The sequence below is a fragment of the Meles meles genome, chromosome 7, assembly GCF_922984935.1.
Source record: "Meles meles chromosome 7, mMelMel3.1 paternal haplotype, whole genome shotgun sequence".
NCBI lineage: Eukaryota > Metazoa > Chordata > Mammalia > Carnivora > Mustelidae > Meles > Meles meles.
The window spans coordinates 125,832,727-125,855,131 of record NC_060072.1 but is presented as its reverse complement, the minus strand read 5'-3'; the positions used below and the strand labels follow the sequence as shown (position 1 = coordinate 125,855,131).

General features: G+C 36.0%; 1 protein-coding gene across 5 annotated transcripts in view; it reads left to right on the top strand.

The window, feature by feature from the left end:
- Positions 1–22,405, top strand: part of MINDY3 (MINDY lysine 48 deubiquitinase 3) — an 86,533-nt gene that overhangs the window by 26,275 nt on the left and 37,853 nt on the right. For 4 of the 5 annotated variants that reach the window (XM_046012642.1, XM_046012639.1, XM_046012644.1 and 1 more), the window contains 4 exons: positions 832–905; positions 1,733–1,812; positions 15,770–15,840; positions 20,607–20,687. In XM_046012642.1, the coding sequence (XP_045868598.1) occupies positions 832–905; positions 1,733–1,812; positions 15,770–15,840; positions 20,607–20,687 (306 nt within the window). The remainder of the gene's footprint in view (positions 1–831; positions 906–1,732; positions 1,813–15,769; positions 15,841–20,606; positions 20,688–22,405) is intronic. The other variant, XM_046012640.1, reaches the window with a different exon arrangement.

Here is a 22,405-nt window from a genome sequence, read left to right as displayed (position 1 = left end):
TACTTTGACACTTTATCAGTACATGTTTAAATTACTGATATTTCTGAGAATGCACAATCAGAATTCTATTTTCTTTTGTTTCAGACCTTTTCTATACTTAATTGACATCTCTATCAACACTCATGTGTATGTCTTTAATACTAATAAGTTTTTTAAAAGGCTTAAGTAAATACTTGAGATACCTTAGCAGACGTGTTAAATCTGAATTTACTTTGGCCTGAAATTAAATGAATATTAACTCTTAGGATTTATTTATTTATTTTTTATTTATTTATTTTCAGTGTAACAGAATTCATTGTTTATGCACCACACCCAGTGCTCCATGCAATACGTGCCCTCCCTAATACCCACCACCTGGTCCCCCAACCTTCCACCCCCTGCGCCTTCAAAACCCTCAGATTGTTTTTCAGAGTCCGTAGTCTCTCAGGGTCCATCTCCCCTTCCAATTTCCCTCAACTCCCTTCTCCTCTCCATCTCCCCATGTCCTCCATGTTATTTGTTATGCTCCACAAATAAGTGAAACTCTTAGGATTTAAAAATTTTCTCCTCCCTCCTGCTGAATTTTAAACTTCTGTCCGTACCCCTTGAGCCAACATTCCATAAGATCTATCACCTATGAAATAGTCAGTGCTCTGCTTAGAGCCCAGGATAGAAAAGATACTCTTAGAGGAGCTCTTCTTACCCTTATCATTTCATATGTTCTCTCACATCAAATCTGGGTAATTTTTTAGGAGAAAAGTTACTTAAATAAATGTGTTTTATTCATTTATATTAAAAAATGTAATTTTCATTTTTAGTTTTTGAACTAAGTGAATTTTTTGGTTCCTTTAGGGCATTGAAAACATAAAAAACGAAATTGAAGATTCAAATGAACCTTTGATAGATCCTGTATATGGACATGGCAGGTAATTAACTAAAATCTGTTCTTTCCCTACATGGACTTAAGTTTTTAGAAACTTGACTTTAAGGTAATCTGAGTCAGATACTTTTGTCAGTGTTGACAGCGTAAAATGTGTGGATTTGAGTAGTCTGTGCTTTATGCATTGCTTGCTTTATGTGTGAAATGACAATTTCCACTTCAGATTTATGTATGCATTGCACTTATCGTGGCTCTTACTTTCTTTAAAGATGACAACAGAATTTTACAAATTCTGCTTTATGTTCCACTTAATTTTTTAATGAATGCAATTGACTCATTTCAACTTAGAAATAAGTGTATCCTTACCTATTTATAAATGCTTTCCTGCTTGAGGGAGATATTTTTTTCCTTATTTTTCTCTGAAACCGCCCCCCGCCAAGCTCTGTATAATTGTACTAAAATCAGTCAAACAGTGATAGTTAACCCACTCTGTTACATAGATCTTTGTGCCTCAAAGGTTAAAATTCAATGGTCCATCAAACAAAAAAATAATAATTACATATATATTTATAGATGATTATAAAGTAAGTTATTAGTCTAACTTTTTTCCCATCCATTTAAACATAATATCTTAGATAAATTTGTTAAATTTAGATGAACATATAGAACAATAGATACCATTGTGATGATACATTAAGTGATACATTTTGAAAGCTGTTGTTGAGCGTATAAAATAAAAATGTAAGGTATTCTCTAACTTTGTGTCTTAACAGACATAATGTAGAAGTCATTACTTTATGCTTTACTACGGGATCATTTGACGTGAAAACTAGTCTATTCGTGTTTTAATTACTTCTACATTTTTATTAATAGCCAAAGTTTAATTAACCTCCTACTGACGGGACATGCTGTTTCTAATGTGTGGGATGGTGATAGAGAATGCTCAGGAATGAGTAAGTATATTTTTTGCTGTGTTTACTCTTTTGATGATGACTATTTACCTAGAGTATGGTTGATTGTTATTCACCTACTTAATGGCTCTGTGTTACTAAGAGGTTAGCATAAGTACTGTAATACAGAAGAATCTTTCCCTGTTTTCAAGGCCCTGTCACTTAAAGAGTGTGGAGTTTGAAAGCAGACAAACTTGGATTCAAATTCCAAGTGTTAGACTTCAGTCAAGTTACTTCATCTACCTTTAGTTTTCTCTAGTAAAAAATTGGGATTATATGACTTACTTTTTTAGAAAGTAATAAATAGATCTTTTTATCTATACATCTTGTACATGTTTATGCAGTAATATCTGTAAGTCTCAGACACTACTGCATTTTCTTAAAATTGATAATTACAAGTAATGCAATTTGAAATATGAGTCTAGTGGTTTTTCCCACTTTATTACATTTAGTGTGTATAATTTCTTTATTACATTTAGTGTGTATAATTTCTTCTGAAATGCTGGGCAGATTTGAAATGCTGAGAACTTTAAGCAATCCCCCCCCACCCCCCCACACACACACCTTCATTTCTGGAGTCAGTTATTTCTTTGCTGTAACTTCGTACATTCCCAAGGTCATTGAAGTGAAACACATTATTGGCCAATTTATCCAGTTAAGAGCTGCTATATAGTTCTGAGTAAAATTCCCTTCAGCTTATGACTGGATCAGTTTAAATTCAGTTATTTACTCATTCAACTTATGTTAATTACTACGTACCTCTTTTTGGAGTATGCAAAGCATAGGACAGTTCATAGGGAAATTTATTTATTCTATGAGATGAAACTTCGCCAGATAGCAGAAGCAAATACTGTGATTGAGCTCTTCCTTTTTACGTATTTAAATGAGTGAATCTTGATCTTAAATTTGAATTATTCTCAAGTTTTAGAAATAGGTATAGCTAATTAACAGAAACAGGAAAGGATATAATATTAAGGGGGGTGAAGGTCAGTAAAAACTTATAATTTCAGGTTTAAAGCACCCTAGCACAATCCAATCCTTCATTTTACTATTTAAGAAATGTAAGAACTACCTTCTCTCCCTCTACACATTGGATAAAATATGCACAATCATTCACTTAGTGTTTAGGTTAGAATGAGAACCTAGGGGCACCTCGGTGGCTCAGTGGGTTAAAGCCTCTGCCTTCAGCTCAGGCATGATCCCAGGGTCCTGGGATCAAGCCCCACATCGGGCTCTTTGCTCAGCAGGGAGCCTGCTTCCTCCTCTCTCTCTGCCTGCCTCTTTGCCTACTTGTGATCTGTCTGTCAAATAAATAAATAAAATCTTTAAAAAAAAAAAAAAGAATGAGAACCTAGTTTTGCTGATTTCTGGCAAAGAACAAAAAACTTATGGACAAAAAAACTACAGATTTACCTTGCTCTGTTTTTTTTTTAAATGAGCCCGTTCTATTCTTGAACCTTACTTTGATTCAAAGCTGTGAAGGCACTTAATCCTCCCAGTTAAGGTAGTCATTCTTTCTTCAGTAATATGCACTCACTGTTTGGCTTCTACACCCCCTCTCTTCTTCCTTCCCCCTATGGTTTCTGGAGCCTGGAGTATCTTAGATCATCTCAGATGATCAGAGGAATATCTGGTTCCTGTTAAACTTGTCCCTGTCTTTGCTGCTCCTCATAATTCTATGGCTCATAATTCTTTCCACCTGGACTTTGGTGCATTTCTCAGGGTCTTGATCCTAGTTACCATGGTCCTCCTTTCTCCTCATTCTGCAGGTTCTCCTAAGCCTCTCCTCTCAAAGCTAGGATATTCTGCCTCTCTAGGCTTTTCCTCACCTGTCCTCCCATAGGCTTTTTTCTTGCCATGAATTTTTTACTTTCCCCATAGGGTATTAGTCACTTATCCAAGTTTTGGTTCTTGATGTGTACAAATTTATTCTTTTCTGTTGCTTGAAACATTAGCTTTCAAAGCTGTTGTCTCGCTGTGAATTTTTTTTCAGTATAGTTTAAATATCAAAACTAAGCAATTATTTTAATTATCTTGGAAAAGAAGGTAGTCAGGGCATATGTCTTTCATTTTCCCTTGTTAGGAATTATTAGGAATTTGTTTTCAGTCACCAAACTTAAAAATCTGTACATTATTCAGCATTTATTGGATGTTTTTCTGAATTGACAACATGGGAGGAGGTTGTGATATATGTAATATACAAACAAAAAGTATAAGTAGGTGTTAGTTGTGCAGTACTTAGGCAAGCCACTTTACTTCTCCTAGCTTCAATTTACTTATTTATAAATATGGAGGTTTAATGCCTTCCTCAAAGGGATGTTCTGAAGGTTAAGATCAGATTTCTAAAATGCCTCAACTGGCCCATGGGGAGAACTCAGCTTTCCCTCAAAAGCACACACACCTAGTTTGGGGAAATAAGAACGTGCACCCGAATAACCTTAATGAAGTATGAAATGAAGCTTGTTGAAATAAAGTATTACAGAGGAAAGGGAAAACCTTTCCCACTCTGTTTATGTTGGGGTAAGCAGAGAGACTCTCTAAGTAGGAGTTAACGTTCTGATGGGGCAAGATGGAACGAGTGAGAGGCCATTTTGAGAAAGCTGCAGGTTGTGTTTAGGGGCTGGAGACAGATCAGACTGATTAGACCCCTGGTTCTTAATCCTGACTAAACATGACCACTTGGGGAGCTTAAAAATATGTCAGTGCTCAGGCCCTAGCAGAGAGTAAATAAATAAATTGGAATCTCTGAGTGGTGGAGCTTGGGCATGATAATTTTAAAATTATCCCAAGATGATTCTTATGTGGAGGCAGGTTTGAGGACCAGTGGATGAAAGCACTGGACCTGTGAAGGAGACTGGTAAGAGGAAGGATCCTAAACATGGGGCTAAGTAAGAACCCAGAGTCTCTTGAATATTCAGAAGTTTACATTTTAGTTGGCAGACGTGAGGAAGACAGTCATCGGAGGCATTTGGAATGGAAGAAAAGAGAGAGCAACTAGTATTTATGTACTTGGGCTAAGTAGCATTTTAGACTGCTGTATATTCTTAATGTTGGTAGATAAAAAGGCGAGCCTCGGCAACCCACGGAATGGGAGAAGATATTTGCAAATGACAATACAGACAAAAGGTTGATATCCAGGATCTATAAAGAACTCCTCAAACTCAACACACACAAAACAGATAATCATATCAAAAAATGGGCAGAAGATATGAACAGACACTTCTCCAACGAAGACATACAAATGGCTATCAGACACATGAAAAAATGCTCATCATCACTAGCCATCAGGGAGATTCCAATTAAAACCACATTGAGATACCTTACACCTTACACCTTACACCAGTTAGAATGGCCAAAATTAGCAAGACAGGAAACAACATGTGTTGGAGAGGATGTGGAGAAAGGGAACCCTCTTACACTGTTGGTGGGAATGCAAGTCGGTGCAGCCACTTTGGAGAACAGTGTGGAGATTCCTCAAGAAATTAAAAATAGAGCTTGCCTATGACCCTGCAATTGCACTACTGGGCATTTACCCCAAAGATACAGATGTAGTGAAAAGAAAGGCCATCTGTACCCCAATGTTTATAGCAGCAATGGCCACGGTCGCCAAACTGTGGAAAGAACCAAGATGCCCTTCAACGGATGAATGGATAAGGAAGATGTGGTCCATATACATGATGGAGTATTATGCCTCCATCAGAAAGGATGAATACCCAAGTTTTGTAGCAACATGGATGGGCCTGGAAGAGATTATGCTGAGTGAAATAAGTCAAGCAGAGAGAGTCAGTTATCATATGGTTTCACTTATTTGTGGAGCATAACAAATAAAATGGAAGACATGGGGAGATGGAGAGGAGAAGGGAGTTGAGGGAAATTGAAGGGGGAGATGAACCAGGAGAGACTGTGGACTGTGAAAAACAACCTGAGGGTTTTGAAGGGGCGAGGGGTGGGAGGTTGGGGGAACCAGGTGGTGGGTAATAGGGAGGGCATGTATTGCTTGGAGCACTGGGTGTGGTGCAAAAACAATGAATACTGTTATGCTGAAAAGAAATTTAAAAAAAATAAAAAGGCGAGCCTCAGGTGATTAAGTTGACCAGCGTCAAGCAGGAAAGGCATAAACTGCTGTGTCCACCCCCAGAGCTCATGCTCATTCCACCCTAGCACGTGCTGTTATACCACTCTGCCTCTGTCAGAGACCACAGCAGAGTGGAAGCTCATGAGGTGCCTGAGGGTAAAGTACAAATGACTAGGAGGTTTTCAGATAAGGCTTATTGAACAAATGAACACATGAAGAAACATGGCAAGTGGACTTGAAACCAGATCACAGAGAGTAAATATTTTAGCCATGTAAGCAAGGAAGTTTTACTGGTGAAAAAAGGAGAGAGGAACTGATTGCCAAGGCAGAGAGATGGTGTGTGTAGGTTTTGTTTTAGGGGATAGAAATCACTTAAATTGTTTGTTGGCCAGGAAAAGGGAACCACCTCTAATCAAAGTAAATGGGGTCAGGAGTAACTGTAACCTTGGAAAGATGCATGGTTCTAAAATAGGACGAAAGAACGTACTGAGAAAAGAAAAAGGCATTTGAAGTGTGAAAGATTTAAATAGGAAGAAATTTTGAGATTTGAAGTCTGCTGAGAATGAGTGGACTGAGGTGAAGTTGGAGGCATATAAAAGAGAGAAAGGGTTTGAGTCCAGTGCTTGAAGAGGAATAAAAAAAAAAAATGGATCGTGGGAGAAATTTTTAAATGCGTAGTCAGCAGTAAGAGGGAGAGATGCGTTTACATAGAGTGTTTTAGAGTGGATCCAACCAGTAAGGCTTATAGTTAGGCTTTTTCCTGCCAGTAAGTATAGATCGGGCAGTTGGAGAGAAAATGAATATTATGTGTTACCCAGGAAGACCAAGAAGGCTCAGTGAAAGATAAATAGGGCATTTTTCTTGCCTTTAATTCTTAAGGATGTCAATGCTTGATCTGTCATATATTTTATATACACAAATAAATATAACATGCAATAAACATTTTTCTCAGTTTGTCTTTGCCTTTAGTTTGTTTATGGTGAACATGTATATTAACATTTTTTACTGTTATAAACAAATATTGCAGTGAACATTTTTGTATATAAATTTTTATGTATTCAGGTATTCTTACAGGATAGATTTCTAAAAATAGAATGTGTGATAAAAATTTAGGCATGTTATATTTGCTACTAATAGCTTTATCAAGATAGAATTCACATACCACACATGTGATATTATTTAAAATTTATAATTCCATGGTATGTATGTATTTATTTTAATTCCATGGCTTTTAATACATTCTTAAAGTTATGTAACCGTCACCAGATCAATGTTAGAACATTTTTTTATCAGTCCAAAAAAATACCCTTGTGCTTATTTGCAGTCATTCCCCATAATTGCCTTGCCCTTCAGCTCCTAGCAACAATTAATCTGTTTTCTGTTTCCGTAGATCTGCCAAAACTGGGGATTTCTTATAAATAGAATCATGTAATATCTGGTCTTCTATGACTGGCTTCTTTTACTTGGCATGTTTTCAAGGTTCAGCCATGTATTAGTATATGCCAACACTGTACTCCTTTTCATTGCTGACTATATCCCACTTAGGAGAGAGACCATATTTTATGTATTCCTTCATCTATTGATGGGCATTCAGCTTGTTTTCACTTGGCCGTCCTGAATAATGTGGTTAGGAACATTTATGTAAAAGTTTTTGTGAGGATGTATGTTTTAATTTTTCTTTGGTATCTACCTAAGAAAGAAAATCCTGGGTCATATGATAACTCATAACTTTATCAGGTTTACAGATGTTCAAGAACGTCTGTAAACCTGATAGATAAAGCCAGATTACCTTCTAAGATCAGCCTTACCATTGCTAATATATCAACTTTGCTCTTAAAAACTTAACTGTTTTCCTGTATCCTGGCCACACTCAGAACTGTCCATCTTTCATATGTCATTTACCGATAATTCACATTTCTCTGATTCTTCCTGAGTCTCTGTTTGATCATCTTTTTGTGTGTTTGTCAGCTTTTAGTATTTTCTCTTCTGGGAATTGCTTCTTTCCAGCTTTTGGCATTTTGAAGGGAAAGGTTACTGTCTTCTTCACAGTTGCTAGGAACTCTATAAATTCTTTGTTTTAAAAATGTGATGCAAATATTTTCCCTCAGCCTTTTCTGTCTCTTAACTTTGTTAATGGGTGTCTATTATCATCCCGGAGGTTTTCATTTTTAGAAAGATAATCATTTCATCTTTTCTGTTATGGGTTTTGTTTTTTAGTTTTTTTCTTAAATCAGTTTTGTACTTCACCCATCACAAGATTAAACTAATATTTCCTAATATTTTCTTCAAATGATTTTGTAGGCTTTTTTTTTAATGTTTAATTCTTTAATCTGCTTGGATTATTTATTTGTGAGTAGTATGAGATAGAGATCTACTTTTTTACTTTTCCCAAGGAACTGCCTAATATTCCTAATGTGTCATTTCTCCACTGACACACCTACTTGATCCAGTAACAGATTTCCCTATATGTGTGAAACCTTCTTTATACTCTTCTGTTCCACTTATCTATTTGTGAGTTCTTATGCCAAAACTACCTTATTGCCTAGTTTCATGTTCTTTGATATTTGTCAGCACGTTTCCTATGATTATTATAATAAAAATATTATAATGTAAAATTATAGCCATTTTTATATTACCTAGTCCAGTTGAAATTTTTTAATTTTTAAAGTTGCAGTTTTAGGAAATTTGTGAGAATTCGAATGAGTTGTGTTAAATTTGTAGATTATTTTAAAGAAGTGCCATCTTTACAGTAGTAAGTCTTACCATTTAGATTGGGCTTTTTTGTACCTTTCAATGAAAGTATATAGTGTTGATCGTATAGGTTCTGTAGTTTCCGAATCCATGTACTTTATTCTACCTCAACTGTTAAATCGTTAGCTTCTGCAATAGAATACAGATAGACCTGCAGTAGAACTTGTCACCTAATTTCATTTTTGCGCACCCGCTAGTCTTTTACAGCAGCTAGTAGGATATTTTTAAAAACTAAGTCAGATCATGACAGTTTCTCACTTAAAATCATTCAATGACTTGGATCCCCATGCACTTCAACTCCTGTCTACTGCCATCTGCCTTTACTACCGCATGTCTTTTGAGCTGAGATTTTCTTTGCTTTGTTTGCCTATAGATCAGTTTTTCAGTGGCTTCTTTCCTACCTTTAAGGTATTCTGTTGTATTTGTGCCCTGTGTTATTTAATGTATTGAACATTTACTGTTTAGATTTATTTGATTATTTCAATGTTTTCTTCATTTTATGGGATTGACATAGAGTCAGCTCTTATAAATCAGAAACCCAGAGCTTCCTTTCTTTTTCCTCTTTAATAGAAATCATTATCACAGTGCATCCAGGCTACAGCTAAATAGTTCGTTGAATGTTGATAAACTTACGATACACAGACACTAAGAGACTCTAAACCAAAAATTAAGATCATTTTGAAATTTTAGTATTTTTTAAGCAATGTGAATTGCAATTAAGTGGTTAGGTGGTATATAAATTTGAAGTGTTTGGTTTATCAAAATGTGAGGAAAAAGTCAGAAGTGCTTCTTTTCTCTATATTTTATTATTATAAAAATAGATTTAACTAGCTGGAGTTAAGTTGCCAGAAGCAATACAGGACTCCCAGTTAAATTTATTTGCAGATAAATCATTTTTAGTACAAGTATGTGCCATTCAATATTTGGAATATAATTTTACTAAATACTGGTTTTTTATCAGAAATTTAAATTTAACTGGGCATTTTGTGTTTTTATTTGCTAAATTGGTCTATCCTAGCTATATGTCAACTCTGTAGCAACCTGACTTCTTAGGAATACAATAACCAGTAAATGGGTTTAAGAAGCTCCTCACTTTCAAAAATAGATTTCACAAAGTTCATAGCTCAAATTGTGTGTGTATATATATATATGCAATTTATGTATCAGTGACATAGTCAAGTCTTTTTCAGTATCCTACTGCTTTTTAGTTTAGGTAGTCTAACATTCTTGCAACTAAGTTCATTTTAAATTTATCTAACTACAGATTTTTTTCCCTTACTTACTCAAGGACCCCATATAATTTCATCCTAGCTTATTTCTCAACCATCAGAAACCTATGCTTGAAGAAAATTGTGCCACTTGCTTTTATTTCTTTGTTTGTGTTACTCCTTTTGCCAAAGACCTATATCCCTCCCATCTGTGCTGTGCAGTCCTTCACTGCCTACTTCACGGGCCGTCCCTCCAAGGAGAGCTTCCTGATTCTCGGGGCTGATCTATCCTTACCTCTGAGCATTTTGTTTTCATGGCACTTACCACATTCTACTTTGATGCCTACTGTTTAAGGGGGCATGGGATTTTTTAATTGTAGTAAGAACATTTAGCATAAGATCTACCCTCATAATGATTTTTTTAAGTTAAGTTACAGAATTAACTATAAACACAAAGTTGTACAGCAGATATCTAGAACTCAGTCACCTTCCATGACTGCAGTTCTATCTGTTGAATAGCAACTCCCCATTTTCTCCTCCTTCCAGCTCCTGGCAACCATCATTCTGCTCCACTTCTTTGAATTTGATTATTTCAAATACCTCATCTAAATGGAATCATGCAGTATTTCTCATCCTCTGAATATGCTATTTCACTTAGCATAGGGTCCTAAAGGTTCATTCCTGTTGCCATGTATGATTGGATTTCCTTCTTTTTTAAGCCTGAGTAATAGTCCATCAAATGTATATTCCATAATTTCCTTATCCAGCCATTCGTTGCTGGACTTGTAGCTTGTTTCAACATCTTGGCTGCTGTAAGTACGGCTGCGGTGAGCATGGGAGTGCAGATATCTATTTTGAGATTCTGATTTCAGTTCTTTTGGACTGAATACCCAGAAATGGAATGGCTCTGTCACATGGTAGATGTATTTCCAAGTTTTTGAGGAACCTCCATACTGTTCTATAGTTGCTACACCATTCTACATTCCTGTCAACAGTGTATAAAGGTTCCAGTTTCTACATATCCTCACCAACAACTTACAATTTTTTTTCCTTTTTTTTCTTTTCTTTTTTTTTTTTTTTTCTTTAAATAATGGCCATCCTAACAGGTGTGAGTAATACTTCTGTTGGGTTTTAATTTGCAACTCTTATGATCAGTGATGTTGAGCATCTTTTCATATATTTTTGGCCATTTATATGTATTCTTTGGAGAAATGTCTGTTCATGTTCTTCGCCCAATTTTTAATTGGGTTATTTGGGTTTTTGCAGTTGAGTTGTAGGAGTTCCTTATCTATTTTGGTCCTTAACCTCTTATCAGATACATGGTTTGCAGAAAGAATCTTGCCAGCTTCATCTTTGTAGTCCCCATGGTAGCTTTGTATTTTTGGACTCTGCAGAATTGTTGGGTTTTTTGTTTTGTTTTGTTTTGTTTTTTAATACTTGGTACTCAGGGTATGTTTCTTAAATGCAGTGCAGTTATCTGGTGTCCAAGTCAGCATCAAATTTAAAAGGCCCAAATGGGCCTTCTATAGATGTCCTGACAGCAGTGAGAAGAGATAGCTGAAGTGGAAGAGAAGAAAAGGGGAGGCAAACTGAGGAATATAAAACTTTGCATATGTATATATGATCTCACTGACTGAAGCAGATAGGGTTGATAGGGAATCAGTGTGACTATAAGAAAACAAAGTTAGAAAATGACACAATTAGAATGTCCTGCAAATGTCTCAGTAAGTCTTGAAGTCAATTTACAAGTCTTATATAAGTAAATTCTGTAAGTTTTAATATGTGATATTGGTATATCCTCACTACATTTACAACTTTGTACACTAATACGTATTCTGAAGAATGAACATTAGCTATCAAAAATAAAATTTTAAGGGGAGCCTGGGTGGCCCAGTGTGTTAAAGCCTCTGCCTTCGGCTCAGGTCATGTTCCCAGGGTCCTGGGATCAAACCCCGCATTGGGCTCTCTGCTTAGCAGGGAGCCTGCTTCCTCCTCTCTCTCTTTCTGCTTGCCTCTCTGCCTACTTGTGATCTCTGTCTGCCAAATAAATAAATAAAATCTTAAAAAAAAAAAAAGAATCTTAAAAAAGTAAATAAATAAAAATAAAATTTAAATAGATGATACTCTGTCTAAAGAAATAGTAATTTTAAATAATACCACTTAAACTACATATTTAAATATGAGCTTACTGACCTAATCTGAAAAATTCATTACCCAAGAATTATGAACAGCTAGTTTTCTATAGTTAATAGCATGATATTTTTATAAATACACTATTTTAGGTACTTGTTTAAAATTCCAAGGAAATAGATGGTGCAGTATCTACTCATAACACTAGGTGGTGGTATCCGATTTTAAGAAATTAAAGTGTGGAAATGTTTCTCAATGTACACATTCTTTGACCTTGAAAACATTTAGTGCTTAAATCTCAGAAGTAAGAGGAAGGAAAAATTAATAAAGCGATAGAGTACCATTTCTACTTATTAGGGTTACTCACCCCTACTCTCTTTTTTTCCTTTGAATGCTATAATCCAATTATTCACATGTTGTTTTGTCTCATGCTGTTGACATTTGTATTCGTTTTGTTTTGGGTTTTGCATTTTTTGTGGGGTTTTTTTGTTTGTTTTTGTTTTGCTCTTGACACTTTTAAAATGATTGAAGGTCTTGGGGGCACCTGGATGGCTCAGTCAGTTAAGCATCCAACTCTTGATTTTGGCCCAGGTCATGATTGCAGGGTCATGAGATCAAGCCCCATTGGGCTCTGCACTGGGCATGGAGTCTACTTAAGATTCTCTCTCTCTCTCTGCCCTTACACCTCATGCATGATGTCTCTCTCTCAAAAAAATCTTATAAAAGGAAAATAAATGATTCAAAATCCCAAAGAGCTTTGGATTATATGAGTTATAAGCAAATAATGATCAGTATTTTTCTTCTTAGAAATTACGACTGAGAAATTTAAAAAGGTGTATTAACTCATTTTAAAATAACAATAATTCTCCCATTACATGTTAATAAAAATACAGTAAATTTTTTTTCTTTTTTTAATATCTTTTTATTTTTTAAGATTTTATTTATTTGAGACTGAGAGAGCACGTGCAAGCGGGGACAGTGGGAGAGGGAGAAGCAGACTCCCCGCTGAGCAGGGAGCCCAATTGCAGGACTTGATTCCAGAACCCTGGGATCATGACCTGAGCTGAAGGTAGACGCTTAACGACTGAGCCACCCAGGCGCCCCTAAATAGTTACTTTTCTAAAATGAGAAGAAAATTAGAAGAGTGACTCTGTAAGTCCCTTCAATGTCTAGGTTATTTGTCTAAATTCTCTTACCTATTTATAGATTCAATCTTTTGAGATAGAACAAACATATTATCAGGCCTCTGGAAAACTTCACTCTACATTCCTGAAAGCTTAAGAGAAAAAAACAATTAATGTCTTTCTAGTGGAAATCATTTTGATTTCATGTAGTCTCCAAAAAGGGTCTTGTGGACCCTTAAGAATCCTAAAACACAATTTGAGAACTATTGTTATACCTCCCGAGTACCTGTAAGAAGCTAGTGAAAAAAATAGAAACTCTATGTATAATTATATACACATTCTATTAATTTTGGTTTTGTAAATCCAAAAGATTCAACAGCCAGTTCATAGCTTATACCATCTGAATATTGTGTTTAAGATTACCTAGCATGACTAAGAATTGATGATATTACATTCATTAGAAAAATACAGTATCTTATTGGAAAAATGGACAAAACATGACCAGATGATAAAAAGGAAACCAAGTTATAAATACGTTTTATTTACAGTGGTCATAATTTTTAACCAGAAAAAAAAGGCTTTTTAAAAATAAATACAGACACAAATTACTATTATAGTTCCATTTAATGTATGTTAGGTGAAAGCAATAGTCTATAAAACACTCGATTATCATTATAATTACATCTCTGTTGTGGAATAATCTACTCTTCATTTTCTGAGCTTTGTCTGTTCTTTATTACCCACATGCATGCCCTCAATTCTCCTCTCTATGCTGATGATTCCCAAAGCTCTGTATCCAACCTTGATTCTCTCTTCTCTTACTTCCAGTTGTGAATCCATCTCTCACTAGAAGTCTGAAATTTTCTCCATTCCAGCTTGTCTAAAACCAAAGTCATGTTCTTTATTCATACCACTTGGGACCTCTTAATTTTTCCTTTTAGTTAATCACCATTTATCAGGGTCCCCAGACTGGAAACCTTTGAAGAAAGGTTTGCCATATTCAAACATTAAATACATAGATTTTTTCATACTTTGTTTCCTCTACCTTGATTTTTCTTCGTATTCTCTTCTTGGTAACCTGGAAAATTCCTACACATGCTTAAAGATTCAACTCAGATGTTGTCCCTTTTTTTTTTTTTCCTTCACTTTTTTAAAGATTTATTTAGGGATACCTGGGTGCCTCAGTGGGTTATGCATCTGCCTTCACCTTAGGTCATGATCCCAGCATCCTGGGTTCAAGCCCCACATCAGGCTCTCTGCTAAGCAGGGAGCCTGCTTCTCCATCTTCCTCTGTGATCTCTATCACTCTTGTTCTCTCTCAAGTAAGTAAATAAAATCTTTATTAACAGATTTATTTAGGGGCACCTGGGTGGCTCAGTGGGTTAAAGCCTCTGCCTTCAGCTTGGGTCATGATCCTGGGGTCCTGGGATCAAGCCCTGTATCAGGCTCTCTGCTCAGCAGGGGGCCTGCTTCCTCCTCTCTCTTTGTCTGATTCTCTGCCTCCACGTGATCTCTGTCTGTCAAATAAATAAAATCTTTTAAAAAATAGATTTATTTAGTCATTTGACAGAGCTGGAAGGGACAGAGGGAGAGAGAATCCTCAAGCAGACTCCCCCATGAGCACAGAGCCCCATGTGGAGCTCAACCCACAACCCATGAGATCATGACCTGAGCCGGAATTAAGAGTTGAATGCTCAACCGACTGAGCCACTTATGTGCCCCTCACATGTTGTCACTTCTATATATCTTCCCTAATACACTAAGCAGATGTTCTTTTATCATAAGATAAAGTGTATATGGGGAACCTTGGTGGCTCAGTTGGTTGGGGGTTGGACTCTTGGTTTTGGTTCAGGTTGTGATCTCAGGGTCATGGGATGAGCTCAGACACTCCCACCCCGACCCTGCGTCGGGCTCTGTGCTCAGTATGGAGCTTGCTTGAAATCCACTCTCTGCCCCACCCCCTCACAGGTCTGCTCACTCTTGCTTGCTCTCAAATAAATAATGAAATCTTTTTTTAAAAAAGTACAGTGTGTGAGTGTGTGTGTGTGTGTGTGTGTGTGTGCATGTGTAAACAGAGAAAAGACACACATCTTTTTCTTCTGCCTTTCTTGATAAACTTAGCCTTTGTAAGGCAGACATCTTGTTCCATTTGTCTTTACTTCCTGAGTCTTAAGCACATTGTTTATAGGAGAAATGAATGGTATCAAATACCCTGGTTTTAAATATTGTGCAAGTAAGTTCACTGCTATGCACTGATAAATTTTATAAATTAAGATGAGCATGTTCATTTGTTTAAGTCAAAGTCAATTCAAGTTAGCTTTTCTGCATGGATATTATTACCTCTTTCTTCTTCATTTTTGCCAGGAATTCTTGGGTTTCAGAGGGGATAATGTCTTCATTTTAAAAGTTAAAGTTGGATATAAGGTTTTCTAAATATATTCAATGTATATCTCCAGCATCACATCACCCACCACAAACGTGATCTAATGGTATTTTATAATAAGTAGTAATATAATGATAATGTGATGGAACCACTTAACAATAAATACGTGTGAAGTTTTAAAGTATACTTTTGGAGAAAATTTTGGTGCAAAATATATATGTATATACATCTATATATAAGTAGTTTTCAGATTTATGTCTGTTAATGCAGTACAAACTTCTCTTTTTAGAACTTCTTGGTATACATGAACAAGCAGCTGTAGGATTCTTAACATTAATGGAAGCTTTAAGATATTGTAAGGTAAGTTGATTTTAATGGTACTTTTGAATCCTTTTTACTCACATGTTCACTGTTGTGGACAGTATTCTTCTATGACAACATATAGCTTACTGCTGTTACTATGTACTTCCCAGTTCTTTCCTGATCTCTTTTCCCAAACTGACGGGCATATTAAGGGCAGAGTTAAGTTGGCTGATCATGCTGAGTTTCCTATTTGTGAGGTTTGTTCCTTTTTGAGGGTAGAGGGCAGAACCCAGTAAAAAACAGTTTATAAAAATAGAGACACTTTAAAGTAAGTATATTTTTTGGCAAACCAAGAGAGAAGGAGGTATTGTTTCTTCCTCATAACAGTATGCTTCATGGAAAAAAAAAATTGCTGCATGCCTGAAGTTTTTAATTTTTGTTTGTTCCATCTGAAAAACGATTTCACACTCGAAAAAACAAATTCCAAGTATTTCACAGCATTAAATTCTTTAGCACATGGGCTAAGGTTAGAAACTGCCATGAAGCTCTCATTTTTGATACAAATTTCATTGTTTTCCTGCATCATCTGAAATAACTATTGGATGTTCCAAACAGTTTTAAATGGGGTTCAAATCATTAGTGATTTACACTTAATGAGAGCCTGAATTTGGAGAAAGGAAGAAGTAGATCTAATTTTCTTTTCCATTTTAGAATGTTGGGTCTGTAGCAGTAGTTCTGGTGATGGTGATTTAATAAAATAACAGTGTCTTGCCCTCTTTCTCTCTTTTTTCCTTTAACTGGAAGTGTTCCTCTTTCATGACAACACTTGGAAAGGAGTGATATGGGTATGATAATCAGATAGGTTTCATCCTGTCCTTATCCATTAGTAGGGATCGTATTGTATCAAAGTAGTAACTCTTTTATTTTCTGTGACTTTAATTTACAGCTAAAGCTATTCTGAAGGAGCCTGGCAGCCAAAGCATCAGGCTGCATCCCGTTCTCCCAAGAAACACACACAAATGTCATTGATCATAAAAGTGTGTGTGCGTGCATGTGTGCATATGTACACACATACAAATGACAACTACATAGAGGTGATGAATATGTTAATGAACTTGATTGTGGTGATCTTTTCATGGTGTATACATCTACAAAAACATTAAGTTGCACACTTTTAATATATACAATGTTCATATGTGAAAGATATTTTAATAAGACTGTTTTTTATAAAGCGTGTGTGTGTGTTTTGCAGGAGGATGGGATGTGGAGATGAGACTGTAATCTTCACCATGTGGCCTGTAATGTCCTGATCTAGATTCTGTCTGTCCCTCTTCAGTTGCTTTGCCCTGTCCACTGCTGTGCTCTAGCTCTGCTGGTTTCCTGCCAGATTCTCAAACACACCCAGGCTCTTTCCTGCCTGATAAGATTTCATACTTGTTGTCATTTCTGCCTGGAATACTCCAGTTTGTAAATGGATGGCCCCCTCTCCCCATCAGGTCCTACTTAAAGTGGTGCCTCAAAGACCTTTTCCTCAGCCATTCCTTCAGTGACGCTTTTTCACAATTTCTTAGGAATAATCACTCTATAAAGATCTTTTCTGTTTAATTTTTTTTAATCTTGAATTTGCTTTTTTATTGTCATCCCCAGTGGATTATAGACTGTCTGAAGTCAGTGACATTGTCTTTCTGGGTACATACTCAGTGTTCAGTAAACATTTGTTGAATGAATGTCCAATTTCACCAGAATTGTAAGCTTTTCTAAATCATTCTTTTGCTTTTCTTTAGCTGTTAGGTAGAACAGGGAAATGCCTGTTTTCCTCCTAAGATCTTAGTGGGAAAACAGTACTGACTGTATATTCTCCTATTACATACTGCTTTAGTGTTCTAGCAGTAACTGTTATTTATAAGATTTAAAGATTCTTTTAATGGCAGGACACAATACAGTGGTACTCAGGTAAATGAAAGGCAGAACTGTCTATTACTTACACCTCCAAACAAGGAAGGGCTACCAGACAGGGCCACAGAGGGGATTATACCGGTGGACAGCACAACAGTGAGGTGCGACCATAGATGACTGCTTTGGTATGGGTGTTGGGATGGAGTTAGCTAGGTTTCATGGGCTCCACTTGGATTGGAAAATTTCAGTGAGCTCTAAGGCTTAGGGTTGTCTCTTCTCCTCTGACACGTGGCTGCAGGGAGCTTAGAGCCATACACAGTGGCCCAGAGTGTCAGAGACCTGGGAGGGAAGTGGCTGGGATGGTGTGATTACAGCTTTTGGAAAAACTGTTGTTACCCTGGTGTGTTCATCGGTACATAACTGTAGATGTCCCTCTGAAAACCTGTATACATTTACTTTTCACCAAACATTTAGAGAAAAGTATTAAGGAAATCATTGTGTTTGTATTAGTTTTGTGAATCTGAACATTTCCCTGTTAATATTGTAGCAAATTGCTCTCTAGAAATTAACATTTTCATATCATTTTGACTCTTTGTGTGCATTAACACAAACGAAAGTCTCTTTACACACACATACAATGAAGAGGATGACTCTGAATGCTTTTGATGGTGCCCCCCCCTTTTTAAAAGATTTATTTCAGAGAGGGAGAAGAAAGCACATGAGTTGGGGGGGTGGGGCAAAGGTAGAGGGAGAAGCAGACTCCCCACTGAGCAGGGAGCCCAATGCTGGGCTTAGTCCCAGGGTTTGGGAATCATGACCTGAGCTGAAGTTAGACACTTAACTGACTGAGCCACCCAGGTGACTGTGCCCTTTTTTTTTTTTAATAGATAACTCACATAAAACTCACCATTTTAAAATGTGCTGTTCAGTGATTTTTCACAAGGTTGTGCAACCATTACCACTTACCTAATTTCAGAATGTTTTTCTTAACTCTCACAAGATCCTCTAAACCCATTAGTGGTTACTTCCTCACTCCTCCCCAGCCTCTGGCAGCTTTATTTCTCTGCAGTTTTGCCTATTCTGGACATTTCATCTAAATGGAATTGTACAATGTGTAGCTTTTAGTGTCTGGCTTCTTTAACTTAGCATAACGTCTTCAGTGTTCGTTGTTGTTTGAACTTATATCAATACTTTGTTCTGTTCATGACCAAATATTCTGTTGTATTATGTGCAAGTTTTGTTTATCTGTTCATCACCTGATGGACATTTGGGTTGTTTCTGCTTTTGTGCTACTAGAATAACACTGCTAGAAACATGCATGTATATAAATTTTTTGTGAACATGTTTTCATTCCTGTTGGACATATACCCAGCAGTGAAATTGCTTGTCTCATATAGTGATTATGTGCTTAATTTGCTGAGGAGCTGTCAGCCTGTTTTTCCAAAGTGGCTGCATTATTTATGACTCTTACTTACTCATATTAGTGTAAGACAATGAGTTCATTCATTTATCTTTTGATCCTACTATGTATTATACTCATATTTTACTTCTACCTTAATTAAATACACACAAACACATACTCATTTTCTAAAAGGGAAATTAAATAATCACTAAACTTTTCACAAGAGGCAGCTACCACATGAGGAGTCAGAAAGCCTGAGTTTTAATCCCAGCTCTGTACTGGTTACCTGTTTGAAATCAGACAAGGCACTGATCCTTTATATCTCTGTTTCTGATGTAAAATTGAAGGACTTGTGCTGAGAACCTCTAAAATTCCTTCTAATATGAACCTGTGATCAGACCTTTTCCTTTGTCTTTGTCCTTTGCTCTTATTCTCTCTCGTCCCCAAACCATCATCCTTCCTGCTCTCTTGGTTCACCATTGCCATTAGCACATCCCGTTCATCCTTCCCATCAGAGGACAAACATACTGGTGTTTCTGTCCATGAATATAAGAGAGGACCTATTTCCCACTTCCTAATGATAATTTAAATTCCAAAGGGCCATCATGGTGTTTGAAAGCAGGGCATCCTATCAGGGCTAACAACTAATGAGGGAAGAATTGCCCTGACTGCTGCAAGTAGCCACTTGGCATTTCCCCATTCCAGGGAGTCTGTGTGAGAAAAGAAAATACAGCAAAGGGGATTGGTAAGGTTGTTTTTAAGTTGTAATCTCTGTCCTTGTGAGAGTATAGAATTGATTGATATGAACATGATGGGATTTCCCAAGTCTACTTGTTCGTTGTTGTTGATTTTAAACTTTCTCAGTCATACACACACACAAACTTTGGATACTGTGTTTTTTATAGATTAAATATATAACTTTGAGACAGGCTATAAGTATAACTTTTTGTACAATTTAAGGAGACTTCATATTGTAGAACTCTGAATTACCTCCAACCATGAAGAGTCAAGTGACAGGATTCTTTTATATTCTTAGATATTTTGTAGTATATATTTTGCTTTAGAGAGATTATTATATTGTCCTAGGTTCTTTCAAGACATGATGTGCTTAAGGATTTTTCTCTTTCCTTATTAGTAAATATATTCATTTGTTAATTTATAGTTGTTCTTCTGATAAAGTAATTATCAAGTTTATAGTTTCAGGATTTGATCACCAAGCTAAAAATCTAGAACATTTTGTCTAGCAATTTTAGTAAAACCTGAGAATGATTCTTAGGACTAAACTAAATTTTTCCAGCTTTGTTAAATCTGTATTATTGTTACTCTGATGTAAAGATGCCATGTAAGCTTAGCCCTGAAGTCTTTATAACATTGATTTTTACATTTGGCATTTGACCTTTATGGGTAAGGCATTCAGGCACAATACATTGGACACTTCATTTACGCTTCTAATACTCATGGGCAGATACTCAGCAGGCAGTATAAAATTTTCATTTGTTTGTTTATCTTGCTACATTTGTTCTAGGTTGGTTCTTACTTGAAATCTCCAAAATTCCCTATTTGGATTGTTGGCAGTGAAACTCACCTCACCGTATTTTTTGCCAAGGTATGCTTATAGCAGGATTTTTTTTTTTTTTAAGTATGACATCAGGCAACAAGTAATCTAAGTCCATATTTAGTTTGGGTCTTTGTGCAAAATTCAGTGTATTCCTACTAACAAGTGGATTGTTCCAAAACAATTAATAGTGAAGAAAATATTATTACACTGCTCTAGTTTTACAGTTATTTTAGTAAACTCTGCCATGATTTAGTTATAATTTCTTTATCTTTTGTGACTTCAGAGCTTTGGCTTTTGATATTTTTCAGAAATCACTGTTAAATAACTAAATTTAAAAGTTTTGGATTGCTCTTTTGTAGAGAAGATAAGAATCTCATTTATATAATATAAAATAATTTTAGTTAAAACATCTAGGAAAATATTTTTAAATCTATTAGTAGTTCACTGGTGTAGAAGTGATCTTTTAAGATGTAATGTTTCCTACAATTTTGATATATAAGGTTATAATATTGACATAGATTAAATGCATTTGAATATGTTTATTTTAAAATTCTTAAAACCAACCTATTTATAAATTTATAAATTTCCTCCTTTAACAATAGTACTTCTTTCTCCACATAGAGTGGTTAGAGCTTTGGAGTCAGACAAACTTCATTTGAATCCTAGCCTTACCACTTCCGAACATCATTCAGCCTCTTTTCCCAGGTCTTTAAAATAAGGGTTTCTGATAATACCTCGCTCTTAGATTTGTTGTCAGGTTTAAATATAAAATGTTTAGCAGTACCTAGTCCAAGTTAAGTGCCCAAGGAATCTTCGCTGTTGCCATCAGCTTCCTCACTGCCATCATCATCCTGCATTTAGTAAACATGGAGTTGCTGATGTTGGAGTAAAGAGAGAAAATACAGAATTGTTTATTTTGAGGTTCCTTATGTCTAGAGGACTTTCCTGATTACCCCATACACTTTTTTAGATTGTACCTGTTAGTTTAATTTTCCTTGTGTCTGAAAGAAGTATGACTCATATAAATTGTGCCAGGGAAGGAACTGACAGTGCGAAGTTGTGTGGGTCTATTTCCTCACTTATTACTGGATTACTTTTAATGTGCTGCCAAAATCTAGTGATTGGATTTCGAGTGAGTACTCACCTTAAACAGAAAAAGCTGTAAAATATAACTCAAAAAGTACAGACTTTGACGGAACTACAGTAGTAAAAAGTACTGATAAGTTACATTTAGTCTGAAAGCTTTTGCTGTTTATTTCCCTCCTAAAGTAGAAAAGAAGTTAAAAACATAATGTAGGGGCGCCTGGGTGGCTCAGTGGATTAAGCCGCTGCCTTCGGCTCAGGTCATGATCTCAGGGTCCTGGGATCGAGCCCCACATCGGGCTCTCTGCTCTGCAGGGAGCCTGCTTCCTCCTCTCTCTCTGCCTGCCTCTCTGCCTACTTGTGATCTCTCTCTCTGTCAAATAAATAAATAAAATCTTTAAAAAAAAAAAAAAAAATAATGTAAACTATAGAAACTGGACAGCTTTGAATTCCAGAGGGAGGATTTCATCATTTTACTAATTTTTGTGTCAAGTGTTCTAAATTTCCAGAAAAGAAAATCAGTTCCAATTTATATGCAAAAATGTAGTTTCAAGCCAAGTATTATTTTTATCTCCAGCTCCATATTTAAGCACAGGAAAACTAATGAATTCTATGAAACACTATAAGTTTCAAATACAGAAGGTAATGAGATGAAAATACTTTAAATCTTAAATTTTATGATT